The sequence below is a fragment of the Hippocampus bargibanti genome, linkage group LG05, assembly GCF_051943395.1.
Source record: "Hippocampus bargibanti isolate YZ-2025 linkage group LG05, ASM5194339v1, whole genome shotgun sequence".
Lineage (NCBI taxonomy): Eukaryota > Metazoa > Chordata > Actinopteri > Syngnathiformes > Syngnathidae > Hippocampus > Hippocampus bargibanti.
In genome coordinates, this window is record NC_142738.1 from 1,590,001 (window position 1) to 1,612,368 (window position 22,368).

Here is a 22,368-nt window from a genome sequence, read left to right on the forward strand (position 1 = left end):
AGTGATTTTTACTTGACATTAATTCTAGAAAGAGGATAAAGAATATATGCCAGTTTTTCATGAGATAACAACCCACACACTATATATATATATATATATATATATATATATATATATATATATATATATATATATATATATATATATATATATATATATATATATATATATATATATATATATATATATATATATATATATATAGTGATTTTTACTTGAAAAATTGCACTCATTTAAACAACTTTAGCCCACCGGTATAAAAGTCAAAATGTTGACAAATATTTTATCTCTTTGCATATTTTCGGTCAGTTTATGAAAAAAAAAACATATTTTCAAAAGTATTCACATGCAAGGGGTTTATATTGCTGTCAAATGTCCCAAAAAAATGGTAACCAAACAGTAAGTACGAGTTTTCAGTCAACTTTTCAATATAATCCCACAAAAAATGGAAATTTTAAAAACCAAATGACATACCAAATCCGCAACCCTGTCGGTCACTTTCCAGGTGCGGACGTGATTGCTGTATTTGGCGCCAGCCAAAATACCGCAGAACACCTCCACCATCATTCCAAGTCCGTAACCTTTGTACCCACCTGGACAACAACAACAACAACAACGACACACACAAACACCCACTATAGATAACATGTATTTTTTAATTTATTATGTTTTTTTTATTTTTATAAAAACAATAACAATAAAAAATAAACAGAAAAATAATATAATAATAAAATAACAAAATTATATATATATATATATATATATTATGTATTTATTCATTTATGTATTTGTTTATTTAAAATAATAAATAGAAAAATAGAAAAAAAATATAAAAAGAATAAAAAAATGCCAACGTGAAAGTTGCAGAGGAGTTAGGCTAACTGGCTATCTAGCTAGCTAACTATTAGCTACCTAGCTGGCTCCCTAGCTGGCTACTTTGCTATCTATTTGCTGTCCATTAGCTATCTAGCAGGCTGACTGGATGGCTATCTAGCTAGCTGGCTACCTAGCTAGCTCTCTATTTGCAGTCTAATAGCTGTCTGTCTGGCTATCTGTCTGTCAAGCTGGCTATCTATTAGCTATCTAGTTAACTGGATATCTATTGGATAGCTGTTCGCTAGCTAGCTAGCTTTCTAGCTATTTGAGTGACTTCCGGGTTGAGAACGCTGGCGCATGTAGCTGCCGCTGCTCACCCACAGAAAAGTTATCCCATGACTGTAAAGTGACCTTGAGAGTTTTGAAAGGCGTTTAGAAATGAAATGTATTGTTTTATTATTATTATTATTATTATTATTATTATTATTATAAACGTGGATTTCATCTAGAACTGTTTCATGTCACAAAGAGGGTACAGAAAGTGCTGAAGAATGAATGACTGTCTTTGTGTTGTCATATTATTTGTTATTTAGTACTTACGACCACAACCTGGGAACGGAATATTGTCATTTAAATGGTTTACGATGGGAAAGTAATTTTTGGGATACACACTTTTTGCCTTATACACTCTGTCTGGGAACCAATTAAGTTCGTACGCCAAGGTATCACTGTACCTTTATTAGTGTTGCACGAGTATGTTCCGTGTGACATTTGGACAGACCTGTGGCCTCGCTGCCACCGATGGGAACCAAGCCGCCTCCGTTCAGAACTTTCTTGGGGTCGGGGGTGATCTTGCCATTGATGTCGCAGCCCCATCCCTCGGGGATAGTGTCGCCACGACGTTCGTGCAGCTCCACCTGTGTACACATGCGGCAAAAAAAAAAGGATATTCAAACACAAAAATTTGCCCTTGGGAAGTCAGGAAGGAACATGAGTGGAAAGTTTTAGTCGTAGGACACTTTAAAGGACAACCGACATCACTTTTTTGTTTCCTAACTGACATCAGAAAAACGTTTTATAGCCTCTAAAATACCCAAAACACGCAGTATGATATTTTTAGTCAAATGCAAAACACCAATAAAAATGATTCCAGTGTCCAAAATCTGCAAAAAAAAATGAACCCGGAAGTGGCCAGTTTCAGAAAGTCCCGCCCCCTTGTTCGTGATGTCACGTCAAGATGTCTTGCATTGCTGGTGAATCAAAACAATGGCTTCAGATTCAGAGAATATGCTTTCTTGTTACACATCCAGTTATAAATATGATTCAAATAGTTCTGAAGAAGAAAGCATACATATTTACAATCGATTAAAGAATTTATTCCGTGCCATTTTGAGGTATCTGGGGGCGGGAAATGTAGCACCAAAAAGCGGCAGAAAATGGCGACAAAGCTCCGTTAATCAGCCCGTTTCCAAAGGCTGATTAATTCCTTACACGGAGCTTTGTCGCCATCTTCTGCTTTTTTTTGGTGCTACACGAAGTTTTCAGACCAAAGTACAGCAAAATGCATTGACGTGATGGAAGGACTGCTACAATGTGTCCTTTTTTTCGGTCAGGGGCGTTCCTTCAGTGACGTCACGTGAGGACTCGTCACCAACTCAAAAACAAGACTTCCGGAATATTCAGCGTGAGTCTTAAAACGTAAAATATAGCGATATGCGGTGGAATTTTTGTAAAATATGCTGAGTAGAAGTCATTTTACAAATTATGGACACAACTTGTCCGAAGACGTCGGTTGTCCTTTAAAGAGTGATGTAGTGCAAAAGGAGGATATTTGGGTTTTGCCATCGTTATCGTGAATATGGCTAAATCTGCAATGGCATTTTTTTTATCTGTTAACTCATTCACTGCCAGACATGTGCAAAACTGTGTCCACTCCAGTCTTTTCTTTTGGCTCGGCTCACTAAAAAGATCCGGCTCTTTTGGCTCCTAAATGGCTCCTTGTTTTTTTTTTTTTTGTTTGTAAAAAAATACACTATAATAAATATTTTTATTTATATGGCTTGATTTATATGTGCACAGAGAGCATGCATAAACTTTCACTTTCCCTGTGGTTACTCTGGTCTGACGATCAGCTGTCACTAATTTGCTTTTCATATTAATAATGCTATCATATCAACTAGTAAAAAATATCATCATTGAATAATAATAACAGCATAATGTAATAACATTTGTCCACCTATCTACCCTAACCCCCCCTACCCTCATTGCTGCATGTGTCTATAATTCTCCCCTCCCTCCTCTCCCACGGATATCGACCAATCACGTGCGGCTTTAACCGAAGACTGAGGGCGGGGAATAGAGGACAAAAAAAAGTCGGCTCCCATTTCCGGCTCCTTGTTAGGAACCGGCCGGCTCTCTGCGTTCACTTCAGAGATCCGGCTCGTTTGCGAACGACACATCACGACTGTACTCACTTTCCCAAGTGCGACCGCGGACGTCGCCATGTCCAACACGAAGCTGTCGCCATTTTTGGACGGAGCTGCCACACTCAGAGGGTTGGTGCCTAAAGTGCACTACAAACAACAACTAGCATAAATTGAAAGACATAAATATGAAATAATCGACGATATTACGGGAGTATTACCTCTTTCCCACGTGTCGGGACCACCAGTGGGGACGTGTTGGTGAAGGACATTCCCTGAAGGACATTTCAATGTTGGAATCATGAGCGCTTTGTTTAGCTAAACCCGAGACAACAGTTGGACTTTGAGACATTTTTGGACTCACAATCATGTTTTCTTTCAACGCTTGCATGGCGTAGTAGCCGGCGATGCCGTAGTGGTTGGAACCTGGAAATGATTGTTTGTTTCTTATGAAGGGGAAAATATGATATATGATATCTGCTTTGGTGCAGATATTTCGATAACGAAGCATAAAATCTCAATATTTTCACATCTTTTGACCGAATTTAATATGAATGTTTTAATTCGTCCCATAAATGACAAAGTCCAAGTTTCTCTTTATTTATCTTAAATAGCGCATAAATCGCTTGTTGATGAATTCGTTGACAAACAGCTAATTTGGCTAGCATGTACCTTTGAGCCAAAACTAGCATTAGCATGGGTTAGCAATCCCTTTATCGTTAATTACGGCAACACTCGAAATGAATTATTAGCGCATTTGAATAAAATGTAAATTCCTTTGTTCAGTCGTAAAGGATTTATTCAGACGTATTTTTTTAAAACACACATGCTAATTGCTAATTGCTAATTGCTAGAAACGCGGCAAAATTAATGTTGCGGATAATATCTCCTGAAAAGTGTATAGTTGATTGTTGAATGAATGAAATGCAAAATTAGGCTTTGACAGCTAGCATGTACCCTTGAACCAAAACTAGCATTAGCATCGGTTGTCAAGCCCTTGACCGTTAATTACGGCAACACTCGAAATGAATTATTAGCGCATTTGAATAAAATGTAAATTCCGTTGTTCAGTCGTAAAGGATTTATTCAGACCTATTTTTTTTAAACACACATGCTAATTGCTAATCGCTAATTGCTAGAAACGCGGCAAAATTAAAAATGTTGAGGATAATATCTCCTGAAAAGTGTATAGTTGATTGTTGAATGAATGAAATGCAAAATTAGGCTTTGACAGCTAGCATGTACCCTTGAACCAAAACTAGCATTAGCATCAGTTTGCAATCCCTTTATCGTAATTACGGCAACACTCCAAATGAATTATTAGCGCATTTGAATAAAACTTAACTTCCTTTGTTCAGTCGTAAATGATTTATTCAGACGTATTTTTTTTAAACACACATGCTAATTGCTAATCGCTAATTGCTAGAAACACGGCAAAATTAATATTGCGGATAATATCTCCTGAAAAGTGTATCGTTGATTGTTGAATGAATGAAATCCAAAATTGGGCTTGTACAGCTAGCATGTAGCCTTGAGCCAAAACTAGCATAAGCGTCGGTTTTCAATCCCGTTACCGTAATTCCATCAACAATGGAAATGAATTATTATCGTGTATAAATAATAGCTCTCTTTATTCAGGAGTAAATGATTTATTCAGCCCTGTTTTTTCAAACACACATGCTAATCGCTAATTGCTCCAAATATGGCAAAATAAATGATATCACGGATAATGTCTCCTGAAAGATGTATCATTGATTGTTAAGTGGGGTAAAATAGGATTTCACAGCTAGCATGTACTCTGGAGCCAAAGCTAGCATTAGCGTCGGTTTTCAATCCCGTTACCGTAATTACAGCAACAACTGAAAAGAATTATTAGCGCATTTAAATAAAATGTAACTTCCTTTATTCTGATCTATTCAGCCCTATTTTTTTAAAAACACGCTAATCGCTAATTGCTCCAAACGCAGCAAAAAAAATAATTTCATGGATAATATCTACAGAAATTGATTGATCCAAAATGGGATTTATTAGCCGCTTTAACCTCTCCCCCCAAAAAAAAAAAATTGTTGCATTAGCATTGCTAGCATGAGTAGCGTCCTCCAATTCACCCATTTAACAATCAATCAAAATCATTTTTTTTTTCAAGACTTCTCACCGTGCGCCACCACCCAGCCGATGCCAACTTCTTTGGCTTTCTTGATGGCCAGATCCATGCAGAAGTTCCCCACCACTGGACCCAGGAGGTTCTTCCCGTCCACCAGCGCTGTAGCAGCACTCTGCTTATCGATAACAGGCTCCCCATCCTTGGCGCAGATTCCCGATTGAATATCTTTCACGTACATATCTGTCCCGAAAAAAACATGTCACAACATGTCATTTCAAGGTTGAAGATAGTGGATTTGCATGTAAAGGGGCGTGGCCTTGTGAGAGTGTGTGAATAATAATAATAATAATAATAATAATACATTTGATTTATAAGCGCCTTTCAAACTCTCAAGGTCACTTTACAGTCACAGGATACGTTTTTCTGAGGGTGAGCAGCGGCAGCCACACGCACCAGCGTTCACTCAACCCGCAAGTAACTCAAATAGATAGAAAGCTAGCTAGCTAATAGATACAGTAATGAATAATAATAATAATAATAATAATAATAAACTTCGTTTATAAGCACCTTTCAAAACTCTACAGTCGCTAATAGATAGCTACCCAGCCAGCTAGACAGCTAAATGATAGCTAGCAAGCCAGCTAATAGATAGCTAATAGATAGCAAATAGATAGCTAGGTAGATAGCTCGCCACCTAGATAACTATGTAGCTAATAGAAAGCTAAATAGATAGGAAGCTAGCCAGCCAGTTAGTAGATAGCTAATAAATAGCCAACAGATAGCTAGCTAAATAGCTAGCTAGATAGCTCGCCACCTAGATAACTATGGTAGTTACTCAAATAGATAGAAAGCCAGCAAACTAGCTAATAGATAGCTAAAGCGAGCTAGCTAGCAGCTTTATAATTAATAAATATACAAATAGATAGCTTGCCATTCTAGATAGCTAGTTAGCCAGCTCGCTAGCTAGCTAGCGAGCCAGCTAATAAATGACAGTTGTTAGCGTAGGCGCAGAGCAATCAAGTCCTCGTTTTCACTTGACGTTTGGAAGAAAAGGCATGACGATACCAATTTAAAATTGTGTATAGCGGTGACGCTAGGCTAAACCCACCCATCCTGTTGAGCCCGTGGCTGTAGTGACCCCTGTGGTCGCCCTCCACCAGAACTTCGGCCAGGCTGCGGGCATGATGCTGCTGGGTGCCCACCGCCACCATGCACCTCTCGATGAAACTCTGCACCTCCTTCTGGCTAATCAAACACCTACACGGAGAGACGCAAGTAGAAACGTTCCAATTTCAAATCTTTTGGAGAGAGCATTGGGTTCCCCCCCCCAAAAAAAAATGGACATCTGCAGTGTACAAAGTGAACAAAGAGATGATGACGCTGTTACATAACATTCTCCCCCCAGGAAGTCATCGACGGGTTTAACAGCAACTACTTTTGTTCTCTGAAGCGAGCCTGATGCTAATCATAGAATTGTAGCTCATCACGCATCAAATGACTTGCGTTGTTGGACAAAAGTGTCTCTTAGCTGGCTCGCTAGCGAGCCGGCTAACTAGCTATCTAGCTGGCTAGCTAGCTTTCTGGCTGGCTGGCAAGCTATCTATTTGTATATCTATTAGCTATAAAGATGGCTAGCTTTCTAGCTAGCTAGCTTTAGCTATCTATTAGCTAGCTAGCTGGCTTTATATCTATTTGAGTAACTTACATAGTTATCTAGGTGGCGAGCTGTCTAGTTAGCTATCTGTTGGCTATCTATTGGCTATCTACTAACTGGCTGGCTAGCTTCCTATCTATTTAGCTTTGTATTAGCTACATAGTTATCTAGGTGGTGAGCTATCTAGCTAGCTATCTGTTGGCTATCTATTAGCTATCTACTGGCTGGCTAGCTAGCTTTCGATCTATTTACTTCCGGGTTGAGTGAACGCTGGCACGTGTCGCTGCCGCTGCTCACCCACAGTTTTCGTTGCCTATTTTTGTGCTCAGCGCTAAGGGAAGAGTTATGGTGGCCATTTTGAGAGGTGACGAAGTTGTGGATGAGGAATGAGGCTATTTTGGTGACAGAGATGGGTTGCCATAAATTGTACTCAAGTAGTATTACTGGTACTGAAAGGACAACCAAAGTTGTGTCCATCATTTGTAAAATGGCTTCAAATGACTTCTACTGAGCGTATTTGACAAAGATTCCACCGCATATTACTATATTTTACGTTATAAGACTCGCGCTGAATATTCCGCAAGTCTTGTTTTTGAGTTGCTGACGAGTCCGTACGTGACGTCACTGAAGGAACGCCCCTGACCGAAAAAAAACACATTATAGCAGTCCTTCCATCACGTCAATGCATTTTGCTGTAATTTGGTCTGAAAACGTCATGTAGGACCAAAATGAGGCAGAAGAGGGCGACAAAGCTCCATGTAAGGAATTAATCAGCCTGTATTTTTGAGTAGAAAGCGCCGTTGTGGGAGTGAACATATTCAATTCACTTCCTGAACAATGAAACTCCCAAGTCGTAGATTTCGGTGCTCAAAAATACATTCATAAGGAGCGACAAGAAGATTACCCAATTGCGGATCACATTGTCAAGTCGGACACTTGGATCACCTTTCACCCCAATTGTCCGATAGATGGGGTATTTTTTTTTAAAAATAAATACATACATAGAAAATACTGCAAGAGTTACTTTGCTAAGGCGAAGTTCATTGAAGACTCGAAATTACGTGGCTGTAAATGACTATTTGTCTGCATAATATCGCATATATTCTACTAAAAAAATACATTATTAATTTGCTTGCCAGTAAATATTTGATAGACGAAAACTGCAACTCATTGAATAGCAATTCTTCAAAAAAAAAAAATTCAGCTCTTTATTGACACTCTGCTTTTGACGTTTACTGTCAAACTAAAAACCTAAAACAAAGAGAATGTATTTACTTTACATCAAAGGTGGTTTTTTTTTTGTTGCCGCGGGCCACACTGTAGTTACGTTTTTTTTTGGTTTGCTATGGTGGGCTGTTGTGAATTTGGAGAAGCTACAGTGACACCTCGGTTTACGAACCCCTTGACTTACGAACTTTTCAGATTACGAATGTTAAATTTATGAACATTTTATCTTGGCATACAAACTATTTTTCAGGATACACACGGAGCTGCCACACTGAGTGATGTGTCGATCGCGAACGAGCCCGTTCGATGAACAAGAAAATGGCAGCCGGCTTGTTTTGGTCCTCTATTCCCCGCCCACAGTCCTCGATTAAAGCCAGGTGATTGGTTAAGAATGCAGCAGTGAGGGGAGGTGGTTTAAACATTAAAGAGACAGGCAGACGACAGAGAAAGTGACAAAGTGGATAAATAAACAGTGATATTTGGACACGTTTCAACTTTCATAGATCAAAGGCAGAGTGTAGAATGCAAGGTTAAAATTCCCATCAATCAGGCTCCACAAATAACCCGCACAAGCTATCTGTACACTCATCCAGTTATGAATAGGATTCAAATAGTTCTGATGTTTGCAATCAATTAAAGAATTTATTCCGTGTCATTTTGAGGCGTCGTAGGTGGGAAATGTCGCACCAAAAAAAGGCAGAACATGGCGACAAAGCTCCTGTAAGGAATTAATCAGCCCGTTTCCACAGGCTGATTAATTCCTTATATGGAGCTTGGTTGCCCTCTTCTGCCTCTTTTTGGTGCAACATGAAGTTTTCAGACTAAAGTACAGCTACAATGTGTCCTTTTTTTCGGTCAGGGGCGTTCCTTCAGTGACGTCACGTACGAATGTACGTTTTATTGGTGTTTTGCATTTGACTAAAAATATCATACTGTGTGTTTTGGGTATTTTAGATGCTATAAAAAAGTTTTTCTGATGTCACTTAGGAAACAAAAAATGGTGTCGGTTGTCCTTTAAAGTTGTGGAAAGACAACTTCAAGCCTTATCGCCCTTGTCCGACATTCCTGACGGTAAATTGTTTTTTCTTCTTTTTTTTTCTCCCCCTCACTTCTCTGCTCTCAACGTTCGAAAAAAAAAAAAAAAAAACATTCCCGATATGGGCTCTGCGTCAAGAGATCATAAAAACAGCTCTTGCTGTCACATGTTTGACAAACGCCAGTTCCCCTGATCTACACCAGATGTAGTTTGTGACATCACGGAGAAAATAGCGCTTGAAAGATAAACGCTGTAAAACAACAAGAAAAAGTAATCATAAACAAAATAAATAAAGCACAAAAGTGCGCAAAAACCAATTCAACGGACTCTTTTGGGATCTTTCTTCCGCTTCCGTTCTTTTATTGTTTTTCCGGAGGCGTTTGGGAATGTCGTAATTTTGAGGAATGCGCACAATCGCATCCAGATGTCGACTGCGGCGAAAGTTGGCAAAGACGAAAGCATATCGCAGATGAGAAAACATTGCGTTCTGTATCGTTTTCTCCGATGTCATTATTTTTTTTCATGTGACCAAATGTTTGCTTATTAGCTATTTACATTACATTACATTACATTAACTCATGACTATTCTGTATTGAATTGGAAATATGTACCACTTTCAAAAACATCCACCCCCCGCAAAAAAATAATGGAACATTCCACCTTTTAGCGAACTACTAGCTGGCTGGCTAGCTTTCTATTAGCGATTATAGCTATCAAAGTGGCTGGCTGTCTGGCGAGCTATCTGTTGGCCATCTATTAGCTATCTACTAGCTGGCTTGCTAGATTTCGATCTATTTAGCTTTCTATTAGCTACATAGTTATATAGTTGGCGAGCTATCTATTAGCTATCTACTATCTGGCTAGCTTTGTATCTATTTAGCTTTTTATTAGCTACATAGTTATCTCGGTGGCGAGCTATCTTGATAGCTATCTGTTGGCTATCTATTAGCTATCTACTGGCTGGCTAGCTAGCTTTCTGTCTATTTAGCTTTCTATTAGCTACACAGTTATCTCGGTGGCAAGCTATCTAGATAGCTATCTGTTGGCTATCTATTCGCTATCTACTGGCTGGCTAGCTAGCTTTCTCTCTATTTACTTCCGGGTTGAGTGAACACTGGCGCGTATGGCTGCCGCTACTCACCCACAGAAAAAACTTCTCCTGTGACTGTAAAGTGACCTTGAGAGTTTTGAAATAGAATGTATTATTATTATTATGAATAAATCTAAAACAATCACAAATGCTTTTGCTGAGAAAACTGCAGAAAAAAAGGTGAAAAAACAGTTAATCTTCCTCCATTTGGGGTCAGTGAGTTAAAGTTGATGCATCTGGTTTCGATTTTAATGCCTGAAGGGATCGGTGACAGAGACACATGGAACACACAAACGTGTGTAACATGAGCGCTAGCAGTTTTTTTTTGGGTAGGGGTTGGGGGGGGGCTCCTAACGTAGAGCAATAGCAGCACTTGTGGCAGGACGAGGGTCCCAGTAGAAACTTATGCAATATCTTACATAAGTCAAGAGGTGGAGGCTCACTGACTGCTTTTAAACTTTTAAATACGAGCAAAGAACAATGAGTGTTTGTGCAGGAAAGGGTGTGACTGCCCCCCCACTCCTCCTCCCCTCGACACACCTATCCTAATTTGCTGCTAATTTGTGTCCCTAAGCAGCATTAAAAAAAATAACGAGAAAACAATATCTTCTCCGCAAAAGTGCTACACATGCTAGCATCTCATGTTAGCTAACACACTGAGCTAACAATGATTGGATTGGATGTACCTTTATTTGTCTTGCAGTGGATAATTTTACATTTCACAGCAGCACAGTTATGAAAGGAAAGAAAGAAGTAGAAAAACAAAACAACAAACAAAAGCCACACGCGCCAGCGTTCACTCAACCCGGAAGTAACTCAAATAGATAGAGAGCTAGCTAGCTAGCTGATAGATACCTAATAATAATAATAATAATAATAATAATAATAATAATAATAATAAGCGCCTTTCAAAAACTCTCAAGGACATAGCGAATAGCTAGCCAGCTAGATAGCAAATAGCTAGCCAGCTAGATAGAAAATAGCGAGCTAGCTAGATAGCAAATAACTAGCCAGCTAGATAGCAAATATCGAGCTAGCTAGATAGCAAATAGCTAGCCAGCTAGCTAGCAAATAGCTAGCCAGCTAGATAGCAAACAGCTAGTTAGATAGCAAATATCCAGCCAGCGAGACAACATACAGCCAGATAGATAGCAAACAGCTAGCTAGATAGCAAATAGCCAGCCAGATAGCAACACAAAGACACAGAGCGTCATTCATTCTTCAGCACTGGCTGTACCCGCTTTGTGACATGAAGCAGTTCTAGATGAAAGAGGGGAGGATCAAGGCATCCTTTTCAGCAGTGGATCAGGGACGTCATGGTGCAATGTGTGATCATTGCATTTTTACTTTTTTTTTCCCTCTCCATATTTTTTACAAGTTATTTTTACATTTTATTCTTTGTCAATATACGTTTTTCAACCTCATGGATAATGACGTGACATTAAAAAAAACACGACAATCGCCATAACTGAGAAACGTTTTTTTTTAAATTTATTATTTAATTAAAACACACGTAAACACAGAAATTCCATTTCAAAGTTTCAAAAAGTAACTAAAACCAAAATACGTCATTTTTCCTTCGGTGTTTTTAAATCGTACAGATCTTCAGTACCCCAAATAAATCGTAGCGTCGTGATTCTCAAAGTAGCGCTCCACCAGCACCCTCTAGTGGCCTGTACAAGAATCACTGAATTACATGTTCAAACGACGGAAAATGCGACACTGGCTCGAACTTTTTTTTTTTTAATCCAGTAAATTTTACTTAACTTTTAAGAAGAGCCGATTAGTTTTCAATTTTTGCAAAAGTTTAGCTATGTAATTTTTTCTATTACTTTTTTATCTTGATCCAACCATTTTAACTCATTCACTGCCATTCCCGAATTTATCCGGCAATTGAAATGCATGACGTGGAGCGCCATTCCCGAATTTCTTGCGTGCCGATAAAGCGCTGGTCAGACCTCTGGCAATGCATTTCCTCTTCCACAAGGGGGCATCATTGAGCGTTTTGTTCCAGCTTCAGGTGTTGTTAAAGCGCTATATAAACCAATATGTATGTGTTATATTTTGCACAGCCGCGCCCCCCCCCATTTCAACCTCCGATAACTCCTGACCCATATAACTTGGGAATTAACCATTTATTTCTTATGAAACAAGAGAGTCTTACATTTTTTTATGGTGAATTGATTGTTTATGTAGCCCTAAAAGTCAACGTTTTGCGAATCATGCAATTTGAGTGACAATGACAAAAACCCTGGCACTGGATTGCACACATTTTTGCACATGGTCTGGTAGCGAATGAGTTATTTTAATTACTTTTTTTTAACTTCCCTATTTCCAAAGCTCAATGTTACTGTTCAAACTATGCTCAAGCACATTTTTGTTTGTTGACAAGGCGTCGATGAATTAAGAAGCTACAAAGAATCAAAAAGATCAAAGCAACTTTTGCTACGTCACAAACACCCAAACTATTCGATGATCACTTCCGGTGCTTGCGGTAAAAGGTTAGCCAACCGCTGACCTTTCTCATGTATACATTCGATACATGCAACGACGCGTAGCACAAGTTGTGCGGGTGTGCCTCACGCTGTCAAACAGGGCGTAACGGGAGGCGACGCAACACCCAAAGACTTCAGTCAAGCCGTAATATTAGGACAAGGACAGCGTGTGTGTGTCAAAATATGCGCGGAGGAAGTACAAAAGTGGAAGTTTGTGTGCATAAGAATCAAAAACGAAAGCATCAAGGCGTATTAATAATTAGACTGTCAAGGCTAAGAAAAAAAACACTATTAAAATCCAAATGCAGGACATGAGCAGTGATTACATGCAAGTCAGACATTTGCAAGCCACGCTTGGGTTGACCTTGAAAGGGCAAGAGGTCGCTTACCTGCTCATGTTGCCTGTTGTGTGTTGTTACGAACGCGCCGATGTAAAAGCTAAAAAAGAAAGAGCGCCGTCCTTGCTTCTGCTCTTTTGTTGCCTTCACTTTGGCTTTCCAGCCCTGCAGATCTTAGCCACGCCCACTCGGGGGTCATGTCTATCAGGTATTTGTGTGTACAAGAGTGGGGAGGAGTGTTGTACGTGGGTGTGTCCCACGTTGGGTAATTTGTTACGCGAGAGTGTCGAGTGGACGTGTGGAATTACGCAACACGGGCCTGCTGTTTGTTGATCGATAAGAGGACACGTCCCTTCAACCAAAAACGCACGGCGAGGCCAAATCAACTTGCACTATCGTTTTTTTTTTATTGACCACATCAAATAAATCATTGGTAAAGAAGATTAATTAGAGAACAAAAAATATTTCGTGGATTTGCAGCGATTTGTTTTGTTATTGCAGTTGACCAAAGTTCAGGAAATATTTGAAAATGTTTTTCTGGTGAAGTTTCTGACACTGAAGAACTTCGGTATAAGTTGAAATTGGCACCCACTGGTGGACATAACCTGCATTACAACCCGTCAAACGATTTATTTTGAAAAACATCTTCCAATTCTATAAATGATATAAAACGAAATAATATAAATCCTACAACTTTATATAGTAAGCAGCTAATATTTTTACTTATTTATTAATATTTATTTATTTAATATCAAACAAAATTTAAAAAAAAATCACACAGGTTTACATTGTGAGTATAGTAATAATGATAATAATATTTGATTTCTACGCATCTTTCAAAACTCTCAAGGTCACTTTACAGTCATAGGATAAGTTTTTCTGTGGGTGAGCAGCGGCAGACACATGCGCCAGCGTTCACTCAACCCGGAATAACTAAAATAGAAAGAAAGCCAGCTAGCTAGCTAATAAATAGCAAATAGGTAGTAAGCTAGCTAGCTAATAGATAGTAAGATAGCTGGCTAATAGGTAGCTAATAGATTGCCAGCTATCTGGATAGATGGCTAATAGATAGCACGCTAGCTAGCTAATAGATAGCCAGCTAACTAGCTAGACAGCTAATCGATAGCTACCGAGCTGGATCGATAGCTGATAGATAGCCAGCTAGCTGGCTAGATAGCCAGCTAACCAGCTAGCTAACATATACAGTAAAGTCTCGTTATATCGATATCGGATATATCGATAGTCCCGGTTATATCGATACTATTTCTATGCACGCACGGAGAAAATTACATGCAAACAGGGTCGGATATATCGATAGTCCCGGTTATATCGATATTTTTTCGGACTCCCTTGAATATCGATATAACGAGACTTTACTGTATCTAATAGAAAGCCAGCTAGCTGGATAGATAGCTAATAGATATCGAGCTAGCTCGCTGGATAGATAGCCAGCTAGATAGCCAGATAGATAGCCAGATAATGCAAATTTCCCCATTGTGGGACAAATAAAGGTTTTCTGATTCTGATAACTAGCTATCTAATAGATATCTAATTGATAACCAGCTAGTTGTACTAAATTCATCCTGTCTACTTGGCTGGATCAATGACTCATAGATAGCCAGCTAGCTGGCTATATAGCCAGCTAACCAGCTAGCTAACATATATCTAATAGATAGCCAGATAGCTGGATAGATAGCTAATAGATAGCGAGCTAGCTAGCTGGATAGATAGCTAACAGATAGCCAGCTCGATAGTACAGTATAGCTAATATTTTAGTTAATTTTGGTGGACTGTACTTGAAAAAAAATCTGAAAAATATACATGTATACATATTTTTTTTTTTATAGCTAACATGTTGTCGATATTATCCCTGTCGTACCTGAGCAGATCTCGGCAGTCTTAAGTAAGGGAGCAGTCGAGGCACACCATTAGCTTGTTGCTAGCCAATCGCAGGGAACCCATCGACATGGGAAGGACGAAAAATTCACATGAATAGTTGAGCCGCATTTTTTTTAGAATCAAATGAATGGGCCTTTTCATAGAAATGGTCGAACAAAAGAACAGTTGAGACATCTTCCAGTGATGTGAGAAGATACGGGGTGGCAAAATACAGCGGAAATGCACTACTAAGTGACACTTTGGAGATTGTTTGAATTCAAAATACAGTGATACCTCGGTTTACGAACCCCTTTGCTTACGAACTTTTTGGTTTACGAACGTTAAATTCATGACAATTCTACCTTGGCATACGAACTATTTCAGTTTTTCAACCTCTTCTATTGCCTGAGACCGTTGCTTAGACAACACGGAAACACCCATGGCTCCACACGCACCCTTAATAGCTTACTTGTTGTTCAAGATGGTAGCAATGGTAGACTTAGCGTACTGGTAGTGGGACGCTAAGTCACACAAACGCACACCTCGTTCGTGTTTTTCAACGATCTCATTCTTCTGTTTAATCATAATTTTCTTTAATGTCTTCTTAGGCTTAACACTAGCCTGTGGTGGGGTCTTTTTCGGTCCCATAACAGCAAAAGTACTCGACTCGATAACAAACCACGTCTGCACTCAAAGAAAGTGTGTGTGGAAAACTAGTCCGCCAGCCACCGTGGCGCTGTGTGGTTTGGGTCGTTGGCCGAGGTTTTACGGTATTTCATCACCGTTAGACTTGTCAATTTTTTAAACTCACCATAAAATAATATTTTGATTCATTTCAGAAGATAGGCAAACTGTGTCACCTCCCAAATGTTCACGGACAACACCCAGAAGCAACGTTTGAACACGCTGCCCCGTCCGTGCCAGCTGCAGGCCTGTAATTGTCGTCCATCTTAGACATCTGCAGCAAGTTTCCCGCAACCGCAAAAGAGCAAAATAGAAAGCGTGGAGGCCCAAAGCTGTCATTTGGCAGTGTATAAATAAAGAGGCCAGCTCAACAGAGGTGGCTAATATGAGGGGCGAGATTCGAAAAGTGGGACTTCAGAGGAGAAGGACGAAGGACGTCCAGGTCGTGACAGCTTTAGATTTCGCAGTGTGGCTGCGGGCCAGAAACATAGAAACTGAGGGACGTGCAATTCTACATTGGAATTACAGTACAGTGATACCTTGGCTTACGAACTTAAAACTAGCCAGCTAGTTTCTGGGTTAAATAGGTACTAATACTTTGAAAATAGGTATAGGGCGTAGGTGCACACGCAGAACCGCAAGGACATCGGCCTCACATCGAGTTTCAACCACTTAGGTTGTTTGTTAAAAAGAAACAGCAGTTGGGAAAAGTTCACTGGGGGTCAAAAGCAAATTTAAAAATAAATATGGAAAAAAAATAATAAAAATGAAATGATCAAGCTTTCTATTTTATTTTTTTTGCTCAGCGTTCCACTGATTTTTGTGCATTTATTAAAAGCTATGCAAAATAAGAACAACAATATATATATATATATATTTATATATATTTATATAATGGAAACAGGGGTGTCACCAAAACAATGGACACAATATAGTCATACAAAGATGCTTCCAATTCCTGCTCAAACTAACTTGGCTAACAAAATCAAAAATGTTTTGCTGAAATTTTGATCTAAAATTCTCACATTTTTAAACACTACACCCATTTCATTTTGTGATACGCAAGACACATTTGGTATTTGTATTAATAATATATTTTATATTATATTGTATTATAATAATATATTAATAATAATATCCATCTTTTTCTGCTACCCTGTAAATGCTAACACAGTGAATAGATACACAAATTTGACTTTAGCGATTTCTTGTTCTCATAAAAAACGATTGACTTAAATCGGCGGCGTTTCTACAACACAAATTTCCGTGAGAAAAAACATTTTTACCCCATAGACCGAGATGGTGGCTAGCCTGTTCTTAATTTATCGCCATGACTAACATTTACGTTCCAACAATTGCTATTTGTTTTCATCGTTAAAGATGTTTCGAAACAAAAGTGATTATCGGTATTTGCTACCTATTAGCTAACTGACCGGCTAGCTAGCTAACTGACCGGCTATCTATTAGTTATATAGCTAGTTGTGTAGCTGGTTATCTATTGGCTATTTATTAGCTAGCTAGCGTTCTATCTTTCTATTGACTTCCGGGTTGAGTGAACACTGGCGCGTGTGGCTGCCGCTGCTCACCCACAGAAAAACTTTTCCTGTGACTGACAAGTGACCTTGAGAGTTTTGAAAGGCGCTTCTAAATGAAATGTATTTTTATTACTATGATTAAATGAAGAGATGAAATCGCGATGACGAACATTTACGTTCCAAAAATCGTTATTTGTTGTCATGGTTAAAGATGTTTCGAAACAAAAGTGATGATCGGATTAAGTCGCGAGAAGAAAATTTGCATAAATACAATAAATATAATAAACATATTCCAAAAACTGCAGCTACGAAGTGGACTCTGCTAGAAATGCAATAAAACGGGATTGTCTCCATCTTTTGTTTTGAGATCACCGATCCAAATGTGTCTGGAATATTGCTAACGTTTCTCCCAAATACGGCAAATCCACCCCGCCCACATTATTACGGTTAAGTACATTTGTGGATTCTCAATTTTTTTAAGATGACATTAACTTGTTTTTTTAAATTTTAAATAACAACGATTGTTTTAGCACCACCTAGTGGCATATTGATCATTAAATGCATTTAGAAAAACTGGTAGAGTCAGGAAGGATCTAAAAATGGCTGAATGAGTTAAACTGAGAGGGGCGGAGCTTCATTCAGTCAGGCCAAAGTTGAGTCCAACGACGACGCCGTCGCACTTGAACTTCAAATCAAACCAAACAGGTCGACGATGATGAAAATGGCCTCGTCGGGTTTCGTCCCGTCGCTCTACCAGCTGAAAAGCTTGAGGAAATTCTGTAGGCCGTCCTCTCCGAGAAAGTCGTAGGAACCCTGAGAGGAACCCAAGTGGACCAGCAGGAGCACCAACAGGACGATGGCCAGGAGAGGAATCAGAAGGTTCCATCCGGCGGCCAGGATGTTGTACCATTTGGCTTTATCCGAGCACTCCTGGGCCAGCTGCAAGTTCCCCTGGGTCTTCTGGTCGCGGGCCTGGTTGGTTGGAAGACGTACAGCAGGCATTGATTAATCATCATCATTTATTTTGTTATGCTTAGAATATCTTGTTTTCTATCCTTTCACTCCCACCCCAACCCCATCCCTCTTCAATTGCTGCTGTGGACTGCAAATTTCCCCATTGCGGGACGAATAAAGGTATTCTGATTCTGATTCTGATTCTGATCTCTGGCTTTGGTTGATTTGAATGTTTTCATGTTGGGTTCAGGTTCACGGTCGGAGCTAAGGGGAACTGTCTGGGTTTTAGATAAGGGTTAGGCCAGTGGTTCTTTATCTTGTTGGAGTTTCAGATGCTCATTCACCGAACCCTTCTTCCAATGACTGTGCCTACTAACTGCAGTCTGGTCTGAGAGGTGGACCTCTGCGGCGGATGACCCGCCGAACCCCTGTGACCGACTCACCGAACCCCGAGGGTTCGATCGAACCCAGGTTAAGAACCACTGAGTTAGGCTAAAGGCTAATTCCAAGACCTGGTGTGGGTTGATAGGCAAGGTTTTAGAGTCCTGGTTAAGATTCAGGTTCGTTTGAGTATATTTCTATCATTGACAAGGGAGTAGGGTCTGGTTTGAGGGTTCAGGTCAGTTTCAGGACAAGAGTGACTGGCACCGGGGGACATTTTGAAACAACTGGGGATGTTGATGGAGTACTGACTGACTTAAAAAAAAATAATCCAGACAAGCTGTGATGGAGACATGGAGGCAAATGAATGGGAAAAAAAAGATTATCTGTTAATTTAGCAACTTTAAGAACCTGATCGCTAACCACAAAACTATCGATAATGCAAATGCTTAGTGGGGACAATGAGAAAATAGTGTGATTTTTGGGTTTGGACTTTGGGTTTTGATGTTAGCGCTAGCTGCCATCAGGACAGTTTTAGGTCTCGGGTCAGGACTTGCTTCTAGAGTCATGGGGTTAGTTCAGGGTTTAGGCTTCCCCCATCCAAATGTATAACCGATCATTTCACAGCTGCTCTTTCAGATTCAAGGCTGCTACATTTTGAGCTTCTTCTTCTTTTTCCCTCTCTAATTTCTCTTGAGCATTCGCCCACCAACAACATGGCAATTACGCCATTCTTAACCACCCACGGGAAGGCCACTCGCCGTCTTTAATTAGGGCCTACAGGCCAGTCCGTTACCGGTGCATGACAACTTTTGTACACTCTGTCATTTCTTCTAGCATGGAAATAGGATGCCTTGTCCTTCATTCGGGTATTTCTAAAAGCTTCATATCGAGGACGCAACTGCTATCCGCCATGATGTCTCTCATCGCACCTCAACAAGCTTCGTGAGAGAATATTTTACAGTGTTGGAATTGTGTGAGAACTGCCGACGCTGGCGTTGAATCGCATTAGCCTGGTAGCTTAGTTGCCTGTGCCATTTTTACAACATCCTTAAAAAAAACTAACATTATGTGCGATTGATCAAATGACATTTTCTGGGTAGAATCTCAGTCATGGGAACAATCAAATGTTTGGATTGTTCTTGTTTACGGGATTAAAATAGGAAATAAAATAACACAAACAATTATTCTAGCAGGCTAACGATCAAAATTAAATCCAAATGACCGATGACCCACGCAATGCAAATCAAACTAAACCCAATCACACGATCATCTGCCCACCGTAGTGGAATGTCAAATCACGGACAGGAAACGTTATCGACCAGTCCTCCAAGGATGGTAATCGACATTTGTCTTCGTGCGCTAGCGTAGCATCTTGACACAAGCGAACGTGCGTCGCGACCTCACCTTGATGGAATACAGGAGAGCCATGAATCCCAAGCAGCAGAAGTTCACATACAAGGTGTTGCACAGAGACCAGAAGATGTAGTCCCGAGGTGGGTTCTGGTCCCCCACGTTGCCCATGTTGACCGCGGTGGACCCGCTTGGTTTGCGGGCAGACTTGCAGTTGGTGAGCGGGGTGCAATCAGAGGGGTAGTTGTACGAATAATGGTACGAATGGTTGTCCATGGTTTGGTTTGGTTCGGTCCACGCAAGTCGGTCCTGGCTGATGTTTTGCTTTCGAGCGAAGAGATTCGGTGCAGAGGAGCCCCCTCAGCTCCAAACCAGGAGGTTTATATGGGGCGGGTGAAAAGGGAGGCGACTGGGAGAGGGCGTATGGGCACTGCCCTTTCATTTGCGCCAGCTCTGTCATTACGTGGTCAGCTCGACAGAGCTGAAAATAAGTAGGACTAACAAACGTTGATCCTAAAAACGTTGAGGGAGAAGACGGATTTTTTTTCCCCTTAAAATTTGTCTTTGCAGTTTTAATGTGCAGGTGGTCACAGGGAAGGGCTGATTGTAAAAAAAACAATGAGAAAATGCTTTGACCCTCCCGACAGTCAATAAAATACATCAAAAGAACTCAATATCCATCCAAATGGCCATCCGTCCTTCCAATTGTCCTTGAATCGATCTCATCTTTCTTTTTACGGTGTTCCAAAAAGCACCAGATTTTTTTTCTAATACAAGTAACATCCGACTTACGACCGGCTCGACTTACGACCAGCCATACTTACGACCACGACCTCCAGACCCTATTTCAAAAAAAGAATAATATTTTACGCCTGGCACCGCAACGCGCTAGCAAGCCGGCAACACAATTTTGGCCAGCCAGCCAGCATCTCACGCCCCTGACCGAGAAAGCGACACACAATGCATTTTGGGTACTTTGTTTGGTCTGAAAACTTCGTGTTGATCCGTGTTGATGGCGAAATTGGAAGGAAAACCTAAATAATGCGATGGTGAATCGTTGTGTGTTGCACAAAGACTACTATTTGATACGAGCTGACACAAATTCCCAGCAGACAAATCAGCCCATTTTCAAGGGTGCTTGGGCGCCATCCTGTGCATTTTCTGGGACGCTACATTGCAGTCCAGACGCCTCAAAATGACACGGAAGAACTATTTGAATCATATTCATAACTGGATGAGTAACATGAAAGCATTTTCTCCGAATCTGAAGCCATTGTTTTGATTCTCAAGCAAGACGTCCTGGCGTGACGTCACGAACTAGGGGACGGGACCTTCTGAAACTCACCATCTCCGAGGTCATTTTGAAGTAGTTTTGGGACACTTTAAGTCATTTTTATTGGCGTTTTGCATTTGACTAAAAATATCAGCCTGCGTGTTTTAGGTATTTTAGATGCTAAAAACGTTTTTCTGATGTCAGTTAGGAAACACAAAATGATGTCGGTTGCCCTTTAAATATAGGAATTTGGTTATGAATCATTACACTATCTCTGCAGTTAATATACAGATCGGAAATATCATGCAGTGGACGACACCCTCCCCCCCATACACACAGGAAAGTTGCAGCATGGCGACAACACCACCACCTGGTGGCCGGTTACTGTAATATTTCATCTAACGTTGCAATTGGCACCGGATGTGGTCACTTTTGTTGGTACTGTATTTTAAACATAAAAATTTAACTAGATAGAGCACAGCAGTGGAGCCTCGCTACTATGTACCAAGGGGGATGTGTCAAATCTGAACGTTTGAACAGTAATTTGTTATAAGCATTCTAATAAAATGGCCGCCAAATACGATGTCCAGTATAACATACTGTGAACATTCCTACGCTTATTTTTCATGATTATCAATTTACGTGTAGGTATCGTTTCATTTCGAGTTAAGAACACCCAAACTATATTTTGTTGTCGAATAATTGCTCGAACAAGTTTTTTTTATGTTGATGGCTTCTGATTGGCTGAAGAAAAGTAAAGCAGGAAGTGTAATTGCCTAAAGTGTTCTCGGTCGTATTGCAGTGCAGTTCTGCTTTCAAACCAAACCAATCTCTCATTTTACCGTTTCGTAGAGCCACCCATTCATACACTACGAACCCCTCAATTTACAGATAAAAAACACAAACATGGGACACAGTATAATAATCGTTTCATGCGATACGAAACAAACAAGTGTAGCGTCCCTGCTTCCTTTCTGCAAACGTTTAGTCAGCAAGTGAAAAGTGTCTTACCTTGAAACGATTTACGATCATCGATTATTACTCCAGTTCCTCCGCGATTTTGTTGGTTGTGAAAAAGCATCGATTGAGCTGCGTCTGGGAGGCAATTTCACCCTTCGCAGACAGCA

General features: G+C 40.0%; 2 protein-coding genes across 2 annotated transcripts in view; both read right to left on the minus strand.

Moving 5' to 3' along the window:
* The window catches only part of LOC148897412 (uncharacterized), a 16,304-nt gene extending 2,915 nt beyond the window's left edge, over positions 1 to 13,389 (minus strand). Inside the window, exons 1-8 of the mRNA XM_088996816.1 lie at positions 13,235 to 13,389; positions 6,452 to 6,600; positions 5,395 to 5,583; positions 3,604 to 3,665; positions 3,461 to 3,514; positions 3,291 to 3,389; positions 1,598 to 1,733; positions 475 to 593 (exon numbers count right to left, since the gene is read on the minus strand). Coding sequence (XP_088852942.1) covers positions 475 to 593; positions 1,598 to 1,733; positions 3,291 to 3,389; positions 3,461 to 3,514; positions 3,604 to 3,665; positions 5,395 to 5,583; positions 6,452 to 6,600; positions 13,235 to 13,242 — 816 coding nt within the window. The 5' untranslated portion in view covers positions 13,243 to 13,389. The remainder of the gene's footprint in view (positions 1 to 474; positions 594 to 1,597; positions 1,734 to 3,290; positions 3,390 to 3,460; positions 3,515 to 3,603; positions 3,666 to 5,394; positions 5,584 to 6,451; positions 6,601 to 13,234) is intronic.
* Positions 13,390 to 16,534: 3,145 nt separating this feature from the next.
* LOC148897413 (interferon-induced transmembrane protein 5-like) lies at positions 16,535 to 22,210 on the minus strand. The gene is made up of 2 exons (XM_088996973.1): positions 20,023 to 22,210; positions 16,535 to 18,252 (listed from the first exon to the last, which is right to left on the minus strand). The coding sequence occupies exons 1-2, from the start codon at positions 20,242 to 20,244 to the stop codon at positions 18,031 to 18,033; spliced, it is 444 nt and encodes a 147-aa protein (XP_088853099.1). The 5' UTR covers positions 20,245 to 22,210; the 3' UTR covers positions 16,535 to 18,030.
* Positions 22,211 to 22,368: the final 158 nt, after the last annotated feature.

Excerpts from the sequence above, each read along its gene's own strand:
- LOC148897413 (XM_088996973.1), bottom strand. The coding sequence starts at position 20,244 with ATGGACAACCATTCGTACCATTATTCGTACAACTACCCCTCTGATTGC. Across the intron at positions 18,253-20,022 it reads CTCTCCTGTATTCCATCAAG|GCCCGCGACCAGAAGACCCA; the intron begins GTGAGGTCGCGA and ends CCAACCAACCAG.